Source organism: Eptesicus fuscus, chromosome 20 (assembly GCF_027574615.1).
Source record: "Eptesicus fuscus isolate TK198812 chromosome 20, DD_ASM_mEF_20220401, whole genome shotgun sequence".
Classification (NCBI taxonomy): domain Eukaryota; kingdom Metazoa; phylum Chordata; class Mammalia; order Chiroptera; family Vespertilionidae; genus Eptesicus; species Eptesicus fuscus.
The window spans coordinates 1,120,001-1,140,796 of NC_072492.1; the positions used below are offsets into that span (position 1 = coordinate 1,120,001).

General features: G+C 64.1%; 1 protein-coding gene across 4 annotated transcripts in view; it reads right to left on the reverse strand.

Moving 5' to 3' along the window:
• Positions 1–20,796, reverse strand: part of PEMT (phosphatidylethanolamine N-methyltransferase) — a 65,164-nt gene that overhangs the window by 37,026 nt on the left and 7,342 nt on the right. For 3 of the 4 annotated variants that reach the window (XM_054709337.1, XM_054709336.1, XM_054709335.1), the window contains exon 2: positions 16,021–16,124. In XM_054709337.1, the coding sequence (XP_054565312.1) occupies positions 16,021–16,124 (104 nt within the window). Of the gene's footprint in view, positions 1–16,020; positions 16,129–20,796 lie in introns of all 4 variants that reach the window. The other variant, XM_008156224.3, reaches the window with a different exon arrangement.

Here is a 20,796-nt window from a genome sequence, read left to right on the forward strand (position 1 = left end):
TGGCACGGGCCATACACATGCCTAACTCAGTGGCATTTCTGGACAGACTCACTGAGTGACAAGCAGCCGTGGTCGTTTAAAAATAAACCTTGATTGTGGCATGCTTTTAGGGCTCCAGGAAAGTTGCAAAGACAACACAGGAGTCCTCATGTGCCTCCGGCCACCTCCCCTGAGGGTGACGCCCCCGGACCTACAGTCCATTTGCTGCAAAAGCAGGTGAATGTGCGTCCAATCCTTGGGCAAAAGCAGTGCTTTTCTGCTGGTCTGAGGACTCGTCAGCTCCAGCCCAGCCGACGGAGGGAGGCATGTGCCTGCACAGCCACACGGTGCCCCACACAGCCACACGGTGCCCCACACAGCCACACGGTGCCCCACGCGGCCACACGGTGCCCCACACAGCCACACGGTGCCCCACACAGCCACACGGTGCCCCACACGGCCACATGGTGCCCCACACAGTGCCCCACACGGCCACACGGCCATATGGTACTCCACACGGCCACATGGTACTCCACACGGCCACACGGTGCCCCACGCGGCCACACGGTGCCCCACACGGCCACATGGTGCCCCACACGGTGCCCCACACGGCCACACGGCCACATGGTACCCCACACGGCCACACGGTGCCCCACGCGGCCACATGGTGCCCCACACAGTGCCCCACACGGCCACACGGCCACACGGTACCCCACACGGCCACACGGTGCCCCACACGGCCACACGGCCACACGGTACCCCACACGGCCACACGGTACCCCACACGGCCACATGGTGCCCCACGCGGCCACACGGTGCCCCACGCAGCCACATGGTGCCCCACACAGTGCCCCATATGGTGCCCCACACAGTGCCCCACACGGTGCCCCACACAGCCACACGGTACCCCACACGGCCACACGGTGCCTGTGCAGAGAGCAGCAGGGCAGAGCCAGTGCGGGGAGGCAGGGACCTGCCCAGCAGCAGGAAGAGACAAGGCGGTGTCCTGGCTGAAACCCAGCCCTTCGCAGAGCAGTGCGACTGTCCTGAGGCTCCGACAGAGGAGACAGCGCCTGGCACGGGGCCTCTCCTCCCGGGGTACAGCCTGGGTTCAAATACTGTGCTCTGTGCTAATCCCCGCCGCCGGAACACCCTCATGGCCTCAAGGACAGGGACACTTGCGGTCCTCTGTCCCCCAGGAACAGACAAAGCAGAACAGCACAGCCCCTGCCTGCCCGGGGCTCCTGGGAGGAGCCTGCACAGCCTCCCGGTCTCTCGCCGGGTCTGACAGGAGCCCCTGCTGGCTTTGCAGGCTGGGACAGGGTTAGGGTTCCCTGTGGCACTCGGGGACCGAGTCTCATGCACAAGCCACACGGGCAGTTCCATTCAGGACATGGGGTCTTGGGCCTCCCTGCCCCCATCAGTCCCGCCCACCGGTTCTCTGACCGGGCAGGCCCCGGTCCGGCAGACCTGAGTGTGTGTGCACCTAAGCAGTACAGGGCGTTTACTGTAGCGCTGCTCACGGAGTAAAAGTCTGAAGTAAACTAGACAGGCATCCGTGGGAGGACGGCGGGTCAGGGACAGGCCCACGGATGGGACGCAGCGGCTGAAGGAATGAAGGGGACCTCTGCCTGCGGCAGCAAAAGACCTCCCAGCCACTGGCACTACCGACGGGCCAATGAGAACGGGGACGAGTTCTCGCTCACAGCTCAGCAGGGCCGGGGCAGGCTGCCGCCCTCCTCCCCTCTTGCTACTCACCCTGCTGCTGCTGGACACGGACACCCGAGCTCTGCAATCGGGCCAGGTGGCACTGGGAGTGCGGGGGACACTGTGTGAAGTACATGACTGTCTAACACTATGCGGTGCACCTGAAGCCAACACAAAATGATACTGAATGTCAACTGTAATTGGAAAAATTTCTGGAAAAAGGAAAACCTGCAATCTGTCCTTGGTACCTAAATCTATAAAAATAAAGAATAAATAAATAAATAAGATATATCTTTAAAAATAAAATTAGGCCACTGGATCTCACACCTGACTTTCCAAACTCCCAGGGAGGATGTCTCAGCCCCGACCGTGGAAGGTGTCAAGTCCATGTCCAGGGAACAAGGGCTTCCGAACACGCTGCTCCGGCCACTGGAGCACCTGTCCCGCCCGCGGGGATGGGGCTCCAAGGCTCGCACCTGGAGGCCGGGCCCAGCCCCCCTCACCACTTCCAGAAACCACCGTCTTAGCCTGTTCCCACAGACACCGGTGCAGGCTCTGCTCAGGTGTGAGGACACTTGGGGACTGAGGTTAGGAAGGCTGTGTTCTGGGGCTCGAGCTCTCAGGGTCCCAGGAGCCACCTCCATGCAAGCCACAGGTCACACCGGGGCCAACAAGGGGTCAGGCTGCCAACAGCCCCCCGAGAAGCGTGCCCTGGAACTCCCTCTGCTCAGCCCTGGGCGTTGGTGGGGGACCCCCCTCGCTGTGGGAGCCAGAGCGCTGCCCAGAGCGACCTCCCGATGTCTGCTCTAACTAACTGTCCTTGCTTCCAGGGAGGCTGCTGGGAGACCCCAGAGGGAGAGGAGGGCCGTGTGCCCACACGCTGGAGCGGCTCTCCCGCCTGCCGCCAGGCTCTGCTGCAGGCCCGCTGGAGCCCTGCTCCCGGCTTCCTCGCCCTGCGGAGCCCCCGACCCTGCGTCCTGGGAGCCCAGGAAAGCCTCCTGCCTTCTCACCCTCACGGGCCTCCTCCTGGAAGTGCCGCCTCGGCCCCCCAGCGCCCTTCCCAGCCAGCAGCCAGCACAGCCAGGCTCGCGGCGCCTTCCAGCTCTGCACCTCCAGGGAGTCTAGCAAAACCTAGAAACTTCTCGTATGGCTCCCTTTATTTTCTTTGCCTGTCTTGAGAGGTGCCATATTCCAGCCACGGCAGGAGATGGGCTGCATTGGGGAGAGTTGATTCTTCCTCTCTCCAGAGGCCCGACAGGCCCTGCCAGGGGTCGGCTGCTCCAGCCTGGGAGTCAGAGTCTCCTGCGGGGCTGAGAGGCAGGCTGAGGCCCAGGGCAGCCGCAGGCACCTGCCCACCTCCTCAAACACAGCTCGTGCAGACAGCACAGGAGACCTGCACCCGCCGCCTCCGCCAGCGCCTCTGCCCCAGTGCCTGGCGACGTGCCTCGGCCAGTAAAGAGGCTGGAAGGTGCAAGCACCCCGCTCTGTCCCAGGACGGGCTGCCCTGGAGCTGGCTGCCGCGCAGGCGCACGCCGGCTGGTGCGGCCTCTGCGCCGGTGAGGGCGCTGGGCCCCAGCAAACGGCCCCTCCAGGGCAGCCGCTCATCAGCACCATTTCAGCCGATTTTTAAAGACGAGCTCGCAGCACAGAAGTGAAAGAAGGGGCATAATATCTACTCACTCATTTATTCAAACGTTTGGCGTGTGCACGCCCGTGCGTGGGGCGGGACTCAGGCGTGGCCACGGCAGCATGTGCACGCGCTGACGGGCACTGCACCAATCCCGTCCGGGGACCAAGCCGCAGAACCCTCACGAGGACGCGGTGCCCTCACAGGCCCTGCCAGCCCAGCAGCAGGTGCAGACTCCTCAGAAGACCCACAGAGCACTCTCCCACTCCCCACCTCCGGGAACCACCCGGACTAACTGGCCACTCCTGGGCCAGGACTCCTGGGTCCAGGGGGCACATGCCAGGGGCCCAGAGGCCAATGTGAAGGCCAGAACATGGGGGCGCCCTCCCCCATCTCTTCCCTTTCTCTACAACCTTCCCTGCCCCTTCCTCCAACCACAAGGTCAAATCATATGATCAGCAGGGCCAGCAGGCAGCCTGGGCCCTGACCAGGCAGGACCAGGGAGAAAAGGCTCTCTGAGCAGGCTCAGCCGTGCGCATGCGCGTTTTCTCATCACCCTCGCCACCCCCTGGGATGGACCCCACAGTACCTCACAGATGAGGGAATGAGGCATGGAGCTGAGGTGGAGCTTGGTCAGTAGCTACCCACAACGTGGGCCCAGGCGGTCAGCCCCAAGCTGGGAGACCAGGCCCTGCCCACACCCACAGGAAGGACTACAGCCACAGGACAGGTCCCAGCAGAAGCCCCAAGGCAGCCAGGCCTCAGGAGCTGCGGGCAGAAGCTGACTGCGCTGGGGGAGGCGGAGGGAGCGTGCCCACTGACCAGCTGGCTCCGGTGGCTCCACTCTGGCCCCATCCAACCTGCGCACCGCAGGCCCGACTGCTGCACGGAGGTTGCAGCTGAGAAAAGTGGCTCAGAAAAGTCACTGACTCCCCCAGGGGCCTCGGCTGGGAGGCATCCTGGCAGGACCGCTCGCAGGCTCAGGGCCTGTGCCCATCCCCTGGCTGAGCGAGTTGGACAGGGAAGATTGGGGGCAGGGCAGCCCAACTACGCTGGGCTCCTGGGGCTGAAGAGGCCCAGGACAGACCTGAGGACACCTGCACCTGCTCTGTCCCAGGAGAGGCATCCCTGCTGGTGGCAGCCCTGGTGGCAGCCCCACGTGAGGCCTGCCCACAGGAAGTCCAAGTGCAGTCATAATATTGACACAGGAGGGCAAACACAGCCAGGAAGTCCGGCTGTCAGAAGTCAGTGCCCGGCACACGTGCGCGCCCCAGGTGCCGGGGCGGGGCCACAGGCCGGATCCCCAACAGGTGCTCCAAGGGCCTCTCCTGCCAGTAGGCCCTGCATCCTGGCCGGGCCACGCTGCCAGTTAGGGCTGTGTTTGCACCAGGCCAGCCCTCGGGGGGGCGGGGGGGAGGGGGGGTAATGCACAAGTGGGAGCCCCAGTGCCAGGCCCACCTGTGAGCGCCGAGCTGTGAACTGGGTCGAGCAGCCTCTCTGGTCCCCAGCTGCTACTTCTGAAAAATCTGGGGTTGACCCCGTAGGGCTTCCAGATTGAGTCCATCCAGTGGTGGTGACATCACGCTCACTCCACGGCAGGCTCTGCTCCTGCCAGGGCTCTCCTGGCCTTCCCTACGGGCTGAAACCCTCAGTGCCACCCTCAAAGGCTGGTGGGGAGGAAGGCTGAGAACAGAGCAATTCCCCCCCCCCCCCCCCCGCCTGAGACCTGCTGGACCAGGGACAGAGTCTACAGACAGAACACGGGAGTCTGCAGAGGGCAACGCTCAGAGCAGCCTCTCCGAGCCCAGCGCAGAGGGAAGGAGGCCGCCACAGGCGGTGCTGTGACCCTGGTGAGAGGACAGCGGTCTGTCTCAGAGCCACAGGGGAGTGGGCGCGGCACGGAGGACAGGCCAGTCAGCAGCGAGGCCGACCCAGCCCCTCCGACCGACCGGCGCCCCACAGGGAGCGCACCCCTCTCCCTGCAGGTGGGCAGGTTTCAGAGGAGCGCGGGGTGCACCTGGGGGAGAGTTCAGGCCCAGCCCTCTGCAGTGCCTCCCCGGCAGCACCTCCCTGGGCCCGTGGAGCAGCCCTCACAGATCCGCCCTGAGACGCCACCGAGGCCGGACCACGCCCCCAGCCTCGGGCAACCACCAGGATTCCGCAGGGGCCTCGGAGCCGGCGTGCAGTTGGGTGGCCCGTCTCTGAGGGCGGGGGGTGCCGGGGTGAGCAGGGACTCTCTGGACAGGAGGCTTGGGGCAGACACCGTAGCCCCGTGGGCGTTGCTGCTGGTATAGTCAGGCGGGCACCACCAGAACTGGATGAGAAAAAGTTCTGGAGGGCGAGGCACAGGGCACCCACCCCTCAGGAAAAGGGAAGTTTAGGCCCAAACAGAGGCCTGGCCCAAAAGGCCATTAAAAGTTCATGAGCAAATAAAATTAAGAGTCACAGTATTTCCCAGTGTGTGTTTTTCCACCACCGCCACGCAGTTAACGTAATCCTGACACCATCTACCTAGCGACTGCACGGGGTCCCCCAGGTTAACGCTCAGTCCCTCAAAACTGCTCCCCCCACTCCCACCTCAGGTGCCAGGCAGTCCAGGCAGTCACCTTGTTCTAAGCCACAGGATGCGCTGGAGGTGCCCCACCCTCCGCAGGCTCAACTAACTTGCTGGAGCGCCTCACAGCAGCCGCAGGAACGCGGCGCTCACGAGCTCTGGGTTATGATGGAGGGTGTGACCCAGGAGCAGCCCCTGGAGGTGACGCGCAGGGCAGGAGGGGGAGGCAGGCAGCCTCCACGCACGGCCTTCCAGCCCAGGGGCTCTCCCCCTCCCCCTCCTGGACGTCAGTGCGGCTTCCTTACAGCAGGTGACGGACTCCCTTTCCAGGGCCGACAGCGCCAGCGCTGCCCGTGATGGGAGCCCGTGATGGGAGCCCCAGATGGGACGCAAGTCCAGCCCGCGCATCACACAGCTGGCTCCACCACATACAGCCCCCCCCTGGCTTTCCGAGGCATTCAGTCGCCTGGCCGGCTTACCGAAGACACTGCCCCTCTCGCACTTAGGAACTTGAAGGGTCTTTGGAGCTCTGCGCCCGGAGCGGGAGGAAGACCAAACGCACCTTCATGATACACCCAGGCGCGGGCTCTGGACTCTCAGTGAGCTCCGTGCTCACAAGCCCCTTCACGCCGGGCAGCTCCACCTGCCGTGCCGGCCGATGGACGGGCGAGGAGCTGACGCCGCCCTGTGCCGGAGCATGCCGCCCACTCCCCCGCTGCGCTCCTTTTCTCAGCCGAGGGGAGCCCTGAGGAAGGACAACCGTCCAGTCCTGGGCAGCGGTGCCAGGTCTCGCGTCCTTGCGGGCCACCCCACCCACACCTGCTGTTTGTGCCCCTCGCGGCTAGCCAGGGTCCATCCCAGGGTCACGCTGCCCTCCTCCCTCCCCCGCACCCCAAGGGGGCTGCCTCCCTGCTGCACAAGTGGGCCCACCTCAGAGGTTTTCGGGGAGGGGGTGCGGGGACCAAGCAAGAAAGCGCACAGGCGAGTGAGTAGCAGGGGACACTGCACGGGCACAGCCTTGTCCGGGTGCGGGGTCCAGCCTCGAGGCGCCTGGCTGGTTAACTATGGCTGGGAATCTTGCAGGCTCGGCCTGTCGTCCTCACCCAATCCCCCTGTCCTTCAGGTTCCCATCGCTCTGTGCTGGGTCATCTTGGCTGGGCTGCTCAGCTCTGGGTCCAGTCCCCCTTCGTGGCCTCTGCTCCTACCCAGTGCACACCTCAGCACCCCAGCTGAGCTCCCGGCCCCACCGGCACCCCTCTTCTGTATACACTCTTAGAATGGTAGTCTCAGGCCTGCACGGCACGAGCACCGAGCCAGCCCCACGCTGGGACTCGGGACAGAGGTGGAAGGATGGGCTGCCTCTTGGGCGACCGGCAGACTGGAACTCCGAGGCCTGACTCCCCGGCACGCAGGCCGGGCTCCCAGCCATGTGCGGCCCAGCGCTGGCCAGCAGTGCACACAGCAGCCATCCCCTGAGACTCGTGGTCTCGCCCCAGCAAATCCCTACTCCTGGCTAAGGAAGGGGTCGCAGCTACAGAAATACTCTTCAAGATGCGTTGCTATGGCCACAGACATCTCCTGTGTGAGATTCTGGGAGAAGGGAAAGCCCTGGGCCCAAAGCTGGGGCAGTCACTAGGGCAGAAGTTCCCACTGACACAAGCCCTGTCCGGTGCTGCTCCTTCGAGCCAGATAGGGCACGGGGCACTCCACGCTCCAAGCCCTTTCGCACAGCCCCCCTTCCCTACCCGCCCCCCCGCGGCCTGGCTTCTGGGCGGCAGACCTGAGATGGGGCAATAGAGGCCCAGGGGAGGTCACGGAGCAAGTTTGAAACCGAAACCCGAGCCTTGGAAATGGTCCACAGACTCTCCAGCTTCCAGGGCCCCTTAACTCCTGGGACCCCGAGAACAGGTGAGGGAAGGGGAATCTGCCCTGCCCCTCCATGGGGAAGGATCCTGAGACCACCCACAGCACACCATGCCCCCAGGAGCCACCCCACTGCGCTCAACCACGTGGACCCCACCCCAGGGCAGCCGGGCCTCAGCGCTGCGGCAGGACCAGGCTCAGCCCCTGCGGGAAGCCGTGCGCGGGCCCCACCCCACAGCGCGGCCTTCCAAGGGAGCTCACATCCCGGCTCCAGAGCATAAACCGGGCCCCTGCTCCCAGCTGGGTGACAGCAGGGGCGTGAGGGGGTGGCTGAGGCAGGGCCGCCTGGGCAGGGCGTGGATGGGAGAGCTTCCCTCCCTTCTGTCCACAACTGTGTCAGCCCAAGCTGACCCGATGGAGGTGCCCCGGGCACTGAGCACCACGCGCTCGGACACCGAGACTCCGAGGTTAGTCCTGGCCAATGGCACGAGGCGCCCCGCCAGGCACTGCCAGCAGCCCCACAACGCCAAGCTGCTGTCGGTGGCTCTCCACTCAGAGGCGGACAGACCGACGGGGCAGCCAGGCTGCTTCCAGCTCAGACACTCATCTGCACTCTGGCTCAGAAAGAACACACGTACAGAGCCAACATCAAGGCCACGGTCCCTAATGACAAGCAGCAGACTGTCCCAGCCAGGAAGCCAAGGCCAGACTCACCACTGCTTCTGTAGGCACCCAGCCGAGCAGAGCTGGGGCCGGGAGACCCCGGGAGGCCAGTGTCCTGGGCGATAGCGGGGAAGGGAAAGTGCCGACCGGTGGGAAGGGGCCTGTGTCTCAGGGCCAAGGCCTCCGTCACTGCCCTGCTTCCAGGTTAGAGCGGCAGCCCGCGCGGCAGCCCGCCAACGGAGCAGCCAACGGAGCCTCGCCGACAAAGCAGCTCCTTCCCGACCAGAAACCGCGGCCCGGGGCCCAGTGGTGTGTGGCCAGGCCCTGGGAGCCTGGCTTCGGAGCCAGATGGGAGCAAGGGCCTCAGACCGCCTGGTCCACTCCCCCATCCAGTTCTCTGCCTGTCTGCATGGGACACACATGCACACGCACCGTGCACGCCCACACACTCACACGCACTGGCACCCGCACGCCCTGGCAAACTCTAGCAGAGTCAGGGATGCAGGCCAGCATTTGGGATCCTCCCTCAGGGGACCTGGGCCTGCTGTCCCCCTCCTGTGGTCTTCTGGACTCCTGCCCCCACCTCCCACCCCTCCACCCCTCTGGAGAGCCCAGCAGTTCCCGCAGGACGCCGTGCAGCCCCCAAGCTCATGCCCCTCAATGCCTGTGCTCCGCACGTGTCCTCTAATTGAGAGCCTTATTATTCATCAAGTCCCAACTCACAGCCTGCACTTCCCATAGCTCTCACCTGCTGGCCCGAGTGCCAGCACAGGGCACCCGAGTGGGACCTGGAGAGCGAGGGGGTCCCAGCGCTCCAGGGCGTGGCGGGACCTCAGCTGACGCCCTCACTCGTGGATGGAGTAACCCGGGCCAGAGGGCACGCGCACCCAGGGGTTGGGTGGACCTCCCTCCCGGTACCTGGCTGGTTCCCTCGCTTCAGCTTGAAGCATCTGCAGGGCCAGTTTCCCTGCACCTGTGGGGATCCTCCAGTACTCTAGCCCTAAACGAGCCCATGGATTGCTGGCTGGGCACCTGAAAACGGAAACTGAGGCAGCACGGCCAGTGCAGGTGTGGGCAGGGCAGGCTGGGCCCTGGGAGTGGAGGGGAAGGCCTCGCCTCGCCTCGCCCACAGCGCCACCTACTGTCCTGCTGCCTGGCTCCTTGCAAAGCCTGCACCAGGAACTCAGACCACAGCCTGGGCCACAAGTGTCTGCACCATCATGCTCACTCTGCCTCAGACCCCTGCCCCCGGCCAGGCACTTCCTGGAGAGAAAGAGCCGCCTCCTCCCAATCTCACCCTCGGGGGCCTCATCGCCCTGGTCATCCCCCAGGGGAACGAGCCAGGCCGGAGGGCCTCCGGGCTGCTGCCGGACCCGCGAGGGCACTGGCCGAGGTTGGTTGGGGAGGCCAACTCATTAGCCACATGCCCTCGGGGAGCAAACTGGGGGCTGCCGGAGCCCGGCTGTGGACCCCCCCTCAGAGAGGGGCCTGAGGGTGGCTGCAGGGGGGTCATGGGGCTGCACCCTGCTCCTGGGTCTCAGGGAGAAGAGCGAGCAGAGGCATGGGCGCAAGCAAGCAGGCGCCCTGGGGGCGAGGACAGAGTCGGCCAGGCTGGGCCCAGAGAACAGCCTCAGAAGCACCCTTAACGCCAAGGAACCCACTGCCAGGCCTGTCCCCCCACTTACACTGTCCTGGGGGGTTGCTAGAACCCCTGCACTCTCCCGGGTCCCATGTGGAAGAGTAACGATAGGGTCACTGTCCGTAAACCCCAAACGTGCTGAACACCGCAACCAGCCTGGATGCCACGACAAGCAATTGGCCTGCGATGATAGTTAAGACACCAAACACTGGGGCTGGCTCGCATGTGACAGAGGGAGCTTCAGGGCACCACCAGGGCGCGGGGTGGGGGGGAGGGGGGCACCCCAGGGCACGGGGCCGCCCCTCATCTCTGCTGAAGGCATGAGGAGCCCACGGCCCCCTCCCTCGGCATCAGGTGTGAGAGCGACCGCTACAGGGGAGCCTCATAAAGCAGTGATGGCGAACCTGTGACATGTGTGTCAGCACTGACACGCGTAGCCATTTCTGATGACACGCAGCCGCATGCCGAGGATGAAACATTTGCTGCTCCTGAGGATGAAACATTTGCGAAATAATGTTTTTTCCTCCAAGTGACACACTACCCGAGTTATGCTCAGTGTTTTGGCGAAGTTTGACACACCAAGCCAAAAGGTTGCCCATCACTGTCATAAACACTGCCCACAGGCCCGCCAGGTGCTGGGTGCGAGCCCACGGGAAGCAGGGCCTGGCCCTCCAGCACAGAGCTGCGCACACGGCCGGGGTCGGAGGCCAGGAGTGGAGGGCACACGGCTGCCTCACACGCCGCTCAGGACCTGGCAATGTCTGGAGCCCAACATGTCAACGCCGGCGTGGCAGCCCTGACAGAGGTCGGGCTGGAGGGGTGGGAGCAGGATGGCAGCCTGGAAGACGCAGCGCAGGAGTTCGGGGAGCCCTGGGGGAGAGGGTGGGTCACCCAGGGGTGCCCCCGAGGGGCCTCTCAGGCAGGCCAGAGTGTACACTTCCCCCAGACAAGGCGGCCTCTGAGCGGCACCGGGCGGGACCGATGCTGCCCGTGTTCACGGTGTGTGCCTGGGCGAGAGGGGGACGGTGGTGGCCCAGGTGCAGGCGGACCTGTGAGGGCCGATGTGGGGGGCGGACAAGGAGCGAACTGAGCCTGGAGCTCCGCGGGCCCCCGCACCTCTGCTGGAGGCTATGGCAGCAGCCAGGGAGCAGGAAAGCAGGGGGTGCAGGGAGGGCAGGGCAGCGATGCTAACGTTTCCCCGAGAACGAAAGGAGACGGGAGAAAGCCTCCGTGGCCGAGCCACCCAGGGCTGAGGCCTTGGGAACAGGGTGCTAACGTGGAGATGCTACCAGACTGGCTGCTGGGCGTGGGGGTGGGAGGAGGAGAGAGATGGGCTGGGTGCTGGCGGGCGGGCGGACAGCCCAGCTACCATCCTGGGAACATCTCCACGAGCTAAGTCCCAGGGAAGCAGACTGTGGCCCTGAGCAGCAGAGGTCAGGGTCCAAGGTCAGATTCAGCCCTGGGCGGGCTTCGACATCACTTCCAGCCGCCAGTCCGAGTCCCAGGCTCCCGTGGCCCCTCCGCTGGAGTCTCCAGACGCGTGCCTCCTTCAAGCCCTCGCCTCTCACTGCCCCGCGCAGCACACACCACGCCCTCTACACCCAGTTTTTGTGGGGTTTTTTACCCTCGCCTGAGAATATGTTTATTGATTTGAGAGAGAGAGAGAGAGAGAGAGAGAGAGAGAGAGAGAGAGAAAGAGAGAGAGAGAGAGAGAGAGAGATGAAAGAAAATCATTGATTGGCTGCCTCCTGTCATCTAGGAATGGACCCTGACCATGAATCAAAACTGCAACCTTTTGGTGCACAGGACAGCGCTCCAATCTACTGAGCCACCCGGCCCGGCTGCACCCACTCTTACCCTCACCCTCGAGCAGTTCTGTGTCACCAGCTGGTATTCTACAGTTCAACTCAATCCTGACACCACCTACCCAGCTCACAGAACTCAGGAGACCAGATTATTCACTAGGTCGTCAGTTTATCACAAAGGATATTACAGAACATGAATCACAGCCAGATGGGAGACACACACAGGCCCAGGCCCAGGCCCAGGGAAGGCCAGAGCTTCCGCACTCTCTAGGGCGCCCCTCCCCGCTCTGCGCTCTCTGGGGGCGCCCCCTCCCCCCTCTGCGCTCTCTGGGCGTGCCCCCTCCCCCCTCTGCGCTCTCTGGGCGTGCCCCGCCCCCCTCTGCGCTCTCTGGGTGTGCCCCCCACTCCACGCTCACCTACCCAGACGCTCTCCAAAGACAGTCCTTTTGGGTTTGATTGAACTCCACACTTAGGAGACCCCGTGTATACTTCTTACTAATAAGTTACTCAGGTCCCCAAACCATGGTAAATCCAAGTGACTCTTCCTCAAATTGTGCCCAGAATCTAACTGCTTCTCCCAACCCCGCTGGTGCCACTCTGGTTCGCACCTCAGTTGCTGCAACAGCCTCCCTGCTCCACCTGCCCTCATGTGCTCTCCCAGAAGCTCCCACATAAGCCTTGAAGACCCGAGTCGGGCCAGCTGCTCATCCCGCGGCTGCCCGCTCAGACCCACGCCGCCCCTGGTCTGCTGCCGCCCCTGGTCTGCTGCCGTTGTCCCCCGTTGTCCCCCTGCTGGGATAACATGGCTGTTCAGGACTCTCCCACTTGCCGATTCCTCTTTCCCAGATACCCGAGGGCTCCCTCCCTCAGAGGGCAGGTTCCTGCTCCAAGGTCACCCCTGCCAGTCCTCCCATCTCCCCGCTTTGCTGCTGTGAACCCGGCCTCAGGGCCAGGCCATGCGCTCCTGAGCTCAGGACAATGCCTGAACGAGATGACGGAGGTCTCCGCGGCCTTTACTGTGACACTTGCCTGAAACACGACATGACACGCACTCAGCACAGGCACACCGTCCGCCAGGTGCTGGGCGAGCCAGAGTCCCTGCCACCCAGGGGTTCACAGTGCCCTCTCTGTGCTCAGGGTTGGGATTCCGTGCCCCCACCCCCAGAGCTGGTCCGCCCACCCAGACCCGTGCCTCCTGCCCGCCCACCCAGACCCGTGCCTCCTGCCCGCCCACCCAGACCCGTGCCTCCTGCCCGCCCACCCAGACCCGTGCCTCCTGCCCGCCCACGCAGACCTCTCGCACTGTGACACACGGCACCGTGTGGCTTCAGAATGACCTCCCAGCACGCGCTGTGGGAAGGGCCGGCAGGAAAGACCTGGAGGCGCTGGGGACTGGGCAGGCCAAGCCCCGAGTGCTGGGAGAACCAGCATGACTACTGGTCAAAGCCAGGCTTGCGGGAAAGGCTGGCGGCAGAAAGACCATGATGTCCACGCCCGGGAGCCACAGCCGTTGCGCACCCGGCTAGCTTCCCGTGCTGCTAACATACCCACAGGCGGGTGGCTCACGGCACAGGAACTCTCTCCCGGATCTGATGCCAGAGCCCGCAGTCGGCGGCCGGCCCAGGGAGAGCCCACCCCTCACCTCCCCCAGCGCTGAGGGCGCTGACCGCACCCCTGCTCTTCAAGGCCAGCACTGCACTGCCCTGTCTCCGCTCACCGGCTACACCTCACTGCAGGTAGGACCACCCCAAAGTCCAGGACTCTGCCATCTCAAGAACCTCCACTCAGTCACACCCACAGAGCACCCCACCTTTCTGACACACAGAACCGTCCCAGGGTCCCAGGTGAGGCTGGACAGCTGGGGGCCCCGGTCAGCGCGTACCCCGCCTACCCTCCCTATCTGCTGCCACAGAGCTGGAGAGTGAGGTGGGGAGGCGAGGGAGTGCAGGGAGCGCAGGAGGGGCCTGGGGCGTCGCAGGCACTGCCCACTGGCGACAGCTCCTGGAACCCCGCAGCCCCGGGACCCCACAGCCCAGGGAGCCCAGCAGGTCAGGGCCAGGGCAGGCCGATGGGGGAGGCGCCTCCGGGAGGCCTACAGCAAGCTCTGGCCCTCTGGCCCTCTGAGCTCCCTCCCCTCAACTGCCCTCCCCCTGGGGCAGCGACCCTCAGGCAGGCCCAGCGTGTGCAGGACAGAGGAACAGGGCATTCCGCACGCAGCCTCTTCAAGGTGAGCAGCCGCGCCCCACCCCAGTGTCCCTGATGGACAAAGGACTGACTCATAAACCAGATGAGGAACACGTCCTGCTCTGCCCCTGCGACCGGGTGGTCACCTGAAATGAAAACAGTCGGGAACAGGGTGTTGCTAACACTGAGCTACACTCGAGGGAGACACAGCGGCTTGGGCTCTGCGTCAGCAAACCCAGCCCCAGCCCCGGGACCCCGCAGCCCCGGGACCCCGCATCCCCGGGACCCCGCAGCCCCGGGACCCCGCAGCCCTGGGACCCCGCATCCCAGGGACCCTGCATTCCAGGGACCCCGCAGCCCCGGGACCCCACAGCCCCAGGACCCCGCAGCCCCGGGACCCCGCATCCCAGGGACCCCGCATCCCAGGGACCCCGCAGCCCCGGGACCCCGCAGCCCAGGGACCCTGCATCCCAGGGACCCCGCAGCCCAGGGACCCCGCAGCCCCGGGACCCCGCAGCCCCGGGACCCCGCAGCCCAGGGACCCCGCAGCCCCGGGACCCCACAGCCCCGGGACCCCGCAGCCCCGGGACCCCGCAGCCCCGGGACCCCGCAGCCCTGGGAGCCCGCAGCCCAAGGACCCCGCATCCCAGGGACCCCGCAGCCCCGGGACCCCGCAGCCCTGGGAGCCCAGGGACCCTGCAGCCCCGGGACCCCACAGCCCAGGGACCCCGCAGCCCTGGGACCCCACAGCCCAGGGACCCCGCAGCCCCGGGACACCACAGCCCCGGGACCCCGCAGCCCCGGGACCCCACAGCCCTGGGAGCCCAGGGACCCCACAGCCCCGGGACCCCGCAGCCCTGGGACCCCACAGCCCTGGGAGCCCAGGGACCCCACAGCCCCGGGACCCTGCAGCCCAGGGACCCCGCAGCCCAAGGACCCTGCAGCCCTGGGAGCCTGCAGCCCTGGGACCCCGCAGCCCTGGGAGCCGGCAGCCCTGGGACCCCGCAGCCCTGGGAGCCCAGGGACCCCACAGCCCCGGGACCCCGTAGCCCTGGGACCCCGTAGCCCAGGGACCCCGCAGCCCTGGGAGCCTGCAGCCCAGGGACCCCGCAGCCCTGGGACCCCGCAGCCCAGGGACCTCGCAGCCCTGGGAGCCTGCAGCCCTGGGAGCCTGCAGCCCTGGGACCCCGCAGCCCTGGGACCCCGCAGCCCAGGGACCCCGCAGCCCTGGGACCCCGCAGCCCAGGGACCCCGCAGCGCAGGGACCCCGCAGCCCAGGGACCCCGCAGCCTTGGGAGCCCGCAGCCCAGGGACCCCGCAGCCTTGGGAGCCCGCAGCCCAGGGACCCCGCAGCCCAGGGACCCCACAGCTCAGGGACCCCAGTGCAGCTCCCAGCCCCAAACGCTGCCCTTTTCCATCTCTCCGGGAATGGTGCCCTGGGAGAGCCTGACCCCAAGCTCCAAGCAGTGCCCCCACACCTTGGTCCAGGGAAAGGCTATGGCAGGAGGGCTTCCCTCCAAGGCTGGGGCCACCTCCCACACCACTGCCCAGCCCTCGCCCACCCTCCCCATGTCCCTGCCCCTCAGACGAGTGGCGCCGTCTCCCTCCTCACTCCTCAGAGGCTCATTCTTGCTACCCGGCTACCTCCAGCCAGTGGTATGCGAACCACTTTGCAGGAGCCTCATTTAGGAAAGCTAACCATGCGTGCGGAGCGCGTGTGAGATGCGGAGAGGGAAGAAACCCTAAACCGAGTCGGTCCACTCCACCCACTGGAGGACCTCGTGACGCCACCAGGCAGAGTGGGCAGCGCCATGGGCAGCCTGCTGCCCAGCCTTTCCCAGCAGCCGCCCGGGGCCATCCGGCAATGCCAAGGCATGGTGGGATGCCCAAGGCGAGGGGCTTCCCTGGTCCACGCCCCCTAACTGGATGCCACCTCAATGGGAAGCGGGAAGACCGATTCCCACGGGCCCAGACCCAGGGCGGGCAGAGCGTTGCTTACCACATTCCAGAAGAGCGGGTTGAAAACGATGGCAAGGACGGCGGCCACAAAGCAGGGCTCCCAGGGGTCCACGTAGCCCAGCAGTCGGGTCATCACGCAGAGGTCTGCCTGCAGGGACAGAGCCGGCGTCAGCTGAGGCCCCCCGCCCCGCCCGCCCCCACACAGGAGAAGCCACCCTCGGGGAACACACTGGGAGGCTCGGCACACCGCGTCCCACAGGTTGCTACAGGGCGATCTCATAAAACTGGAGATAAAGAGCCGAAACCCAGTCAGCTGTGCCGGACGTCGGGCTCCGGAGAGCCACAGGGGAGCGTGTGCAAGGTGCTGGGCCGGGAGGGGAGTGACCCGCTGGGGCTGGGGCTGGGCCTGCAGAGGCCCAGAGGCCCAGAGCACCCGAGGGGCAGAGGGACTGAGGGGCCGCCATGGGCAGAGACAGATGCAGAGCCTCGCCGGCGGGCAGGTAAACGCACTCCACAACCCGATGTGCCTCTTCTCAACAGACTGAGTGACAGACAGTCCTGCGTGTCGATGAGGCCGAGCTGCAAAGGCGGGCTCCCACGTGGCCACAGAGACACTCGCATGCGCGAGCCCGTGCGTGAGCGAAGACCTTCCGGTCGCACACTTGCAGTGAAATGTGTCCATCTACTGAAGAATGGGTTCCCAACACAGCTCAGCTACAGAATTTAGCATAAACTAGACAGACATGTGTCAACATGTGATATTCCGAAAAGCATGGCCACTGGCCACGGCGAGCTGCACATTCCAGAGCAAACGCCGCCTTCAGAACACAGCACCAGCCCGCTGAGCCCTGTGTGCTGCCTGCGGCCTGGCATGCGCGGAGCCCAGCGGGGCGGCACCGCAGTGGGCAGCTTGGCCTCCACACACCCTGCCGCTCGGTCACTCGGGGAGGGCCATCCCTGACAGTGGGTGTCAGCAGCACCCTTGGCCCCCACCCCTAAATGCGGGTAGCTCTCCCCAGTGTGACAACCTGAAATGCCTCCAGACATGCCCAAATGCCGCCCAGGGACAGAATGGCCCACGGCTGAGATCCCCGTCTCTAGGCACAAGCTGGACACTTTCAACAAGGGTGGTTTTTTTTAATATTTTTTATTGATTTAAGAGAGGAAGGAAGAGGGAGAGGAAGCCACAGAAACACCAATGATGAGAGAGAATCACTGATCAGCTGCCTCCTGCACTGCGCCTACTGGGGATCGAGTCCGCAACCTGGGCATGTTCCCTGACCAGGATCAAATTGTGATCTCCTGGTTCATGGGTCGAAGCTCAACCTCTGAGCCACACCTGTCAGGCAACATGGATTTCTTTCTAAAAAAGGTGAGACGCAAAAAAATGAAAAAGGATCGCAAGTCAAATTTATAGAAAATATTCCTTTATTAACTTTTGGTCGAGAATATGTTTGTATATTTTCAGAAAACAACTCCGAGACATGTGGATTCCTGCATCAGAGAGGAATTGACAGGAGTGCTCCAGCCATGAAGTCAGAAGAGAAACAGTCCAGAGATGGAAGACGCTGACGACGCCTTGCCATACTAGCAGTCAGCAGATGTGCGTCACTGCAGATTGCCCAGGACCAAACCAGAGAGGGTCGGACCTGCATTACCACCATTTGTCCACCATCCAGAACTGAAATATCATTGCTGTTATGAACACATTAACAACTGTTGGACATAGAAACCGGGACTCAAAAGAACTGTTGGTCCAGAAAGAAACTCACTATAGACTGATTCATTTGCCTCTCAGCATAACCATTATTGCTTGTCTCATTTTCGGTTCCTATAAGTGCATTCCTAGTATCACATGAGCTCACTCATCTAGGGGAAAAGATGAACAACATAGACTGATGAACAAGAACAGCATCGATCAGACTGTCAGACCTCAGAGGGAAGGTAGGGGAGGGTGGGGACAAGGGAGATAGATCAACCAAAGGACTTGTGTGCTTGCATATGAGCCAAACCAGTGATCACGGACAACAGGGGGAGGGGGGCATGCGTGTGGGGGGGTTTGGGAAGGGAACGGGGGGAGGGGGTTGATGACAAATATGTGATACCTTAATCAATAAAGTAATTTAAAAATAAATAAATAAATAAATAAATAAGATGAGACGCTGCCCTAGCCGGTTTGGCTCAGTGGATAGAGCGTCGGCCTGAGGACTGATGGGTCCCAGGTTCGATTCCGGTCAAGGGCATGTACCTTGGTTGTGGGCACATCCCCAGTAGGGGGTGTGCAGGAGGCAGCTGATCGATGATTCTCTCTCATCACTGATGTTTCTCTCTCTCCCTCTCCCTTCCTCTCTGAAATCAATAAAAATATATTTAAAAATTAAAAAAGATGAGACACCGCCAACATTCTGAGTGTGAGTGTTCACCGAGCCCCGCGTCACTTGGCGCCTCCTTTTCCGTCACTTGGCGCCTCCTTTTCCGTTTAGAAGGGGCGCTGGAGGCCCAGGGCACTGCACGTTCTGTGACTCACCACATGCAACTCGAAACAAAAATACGTCTAAACTGTAAAAGAAGTCCATCAGAGCTCTGATCTTTCCCATAATGTCTGTTTTCATGTGTTTTTGTTTTGTTTTGTTGCTTGAGGATAGAGAACATTCTTTTAACTATTTGTCTCCGTGTCTGGGGCCGGGGAGGAGAGGATGCCCACAGGCCGACCTGAAGGCAGCAGACTCCGCCCGATTTTGTTTTCTTAGTCCTCGGCCAGGACTGCTTATTGCGTCTAGAGAGGGGGAGGGAGACAGAGAGGCCTGGGTGCGAGAGTGAAGCATACATCGGTTGCCTTCCCCTACACGCCCCGAGCGGGGGTCGAACCCATAACCTAGGTAGATGCCTGACAGGAATTGAACCTGCGACCCGCTGTGTGCGGACCTGAGGGGTGCCGGGCTGAGGGACGTATACTTGCTCTGGGATCCGAAGCACCACACCCGGCCAGCTGGTGTGCCCAGCTCTGTGCCCGGCCGAGGAGAGAGGCTCCAGGGCCAGCCGGTGTGCCCAGCTCTATGCGCCCGGCCGAGGAGAGAGGCTCCAGGGCCAGCCGGTGTGCCCAGCTCTATGCGCCCGGCCGAGGAGAGAGGCTCCAGGGCCAGCCGGTGTGCCCAGCTCTGTGCCCGGCCGAGGAGAGAGGCTCCAGGGCCAGCCGGTGTGCCCAGCTCTGTGCCCGGCCGAGGAGAGAGGCTCCAGGGCCAGCCAGTGTGCCCAGCTCTGTGCCCGGCCGAGGAGAGAGGCTCCAGGGCCAGCCGGTGTGCCCAGCTCTGTGCCCGGCCGAGGAGAGAGGCTCCAGGGCCAGCCGGTGTGCCCAGCTCTGTGCCCGGCCGAGGAGAGAGGCTCCAGGGCCAGCCGGTGTGCCCAGCTCTGTGCCCGGCCGAGGAGAGAGGCTCCAGGGCCAGGCAGCGGCCCTGCCCAGCTGGGAGAGTGCAGATGGAGGCAGCGGCTCCAGGCCAGCCGGGAGCCCAGCCCTGGGGACGAAGCGGAAGGAGGGAGCTGGGCCCGCAGTGCAGGCGTCTAAGGGGGCGCCTATTCCGAGGGCACAGGGGACGCCCGGGTGATGGAGCTGGTGGTGGGAGCGTCACGTGCCGCCTCACCGATGTGAACACACCACCGGGAAAGGAACGCAGCACTGGGAACTGGGAATGTCCCTATTTGCCGCCGGGGCCGTTGGGGTAAATGTCCTCCCTAATGCTTGAGAAAGTTCTAAGGATTCAGTCCGTGTCGCTCACCAGACGCTAAGAAGGCCTGCTGGGGGGAGCGGGTACCGGGACAAACAGCCCGAGGCTGAGGCCAGGCCCCAGGTCCCTGAGCACGCACGGCCACATCCCGCCCTGGGCGCCCGCAGCCCGCTCACCCAGAGAGGCACCATGTGCCACCCGCTCTGCAGGCAAGGAAGCCAGAGGCCGGGAGAGCCTGCCTTCGCCCCCAGCCCCAGCCTCAGCCTCCCCCCCACACACACACACAGGCACGGCTGCGTCAGGGGGCTGCAGGGGCCGGTCTGGAAGGAAGAAGGAGCTGCTTTCATCGTCTGTGAGCGGAGGGAGGGCAGCTGCGGCACCGAGGCTCCCGGCGCTGGCTGAAGCGGAACAGCTGGCTGCCAGGCCTCCCGGGCAGGGATGGATTGCTCAAAGCGGACACTCGACCCGCTCTGCGTCCCTGTGCCCTGGGTCAGCCTGTCTCGGCGGGAGGAACGTGTCAGGTCCCGGCACCTTGGAGAGGGAAGGGGATTTGTGTTGCCTGGAGAAGGGCCTGCTCAGCGGGAAGGAATGAACAGCGGCTCCCAGTGGCCTTCCCAGCCGCGGAGGGGCGCCCTGCGGGGTCCCCACTCCAGAAGAACCCACCTGAGAGGACGGACCTCCCTACTCTGACTGGATGGACAGAAAGTAACCAAAAACAGGGTCAGACGCGAGCAGAGTAGAAGTCCGTCAGCTACGCCTGCACCCGCATGAGCTGCCTTGACTAAGGGAAGTGCCCCCCTCAGCCCTCCCAACCCAACCTTATCACAGCCACAGAAGCCCTGGCTTCTAAGAAGGGACGCCCTGCAGTCACGGGCTGCAGAGTTCACGAGGATGCGGTGACGCACGTAGGAGCACTGCCTACCGCAGCCAGAATGCTCCCCTGGGCCAGCGAGCGGGCTCGGCTCCTGCACCCCCCGGGTCTGGCAAGGAAGGGCCCCCAGCCGGCCGGTGGCTCTGCCAAGGGGGTGAGAACACTGCAGGGAATGGCCCGCCACAGGCCACAGCAGGGTCACATTGTGACATCCAAACAAACA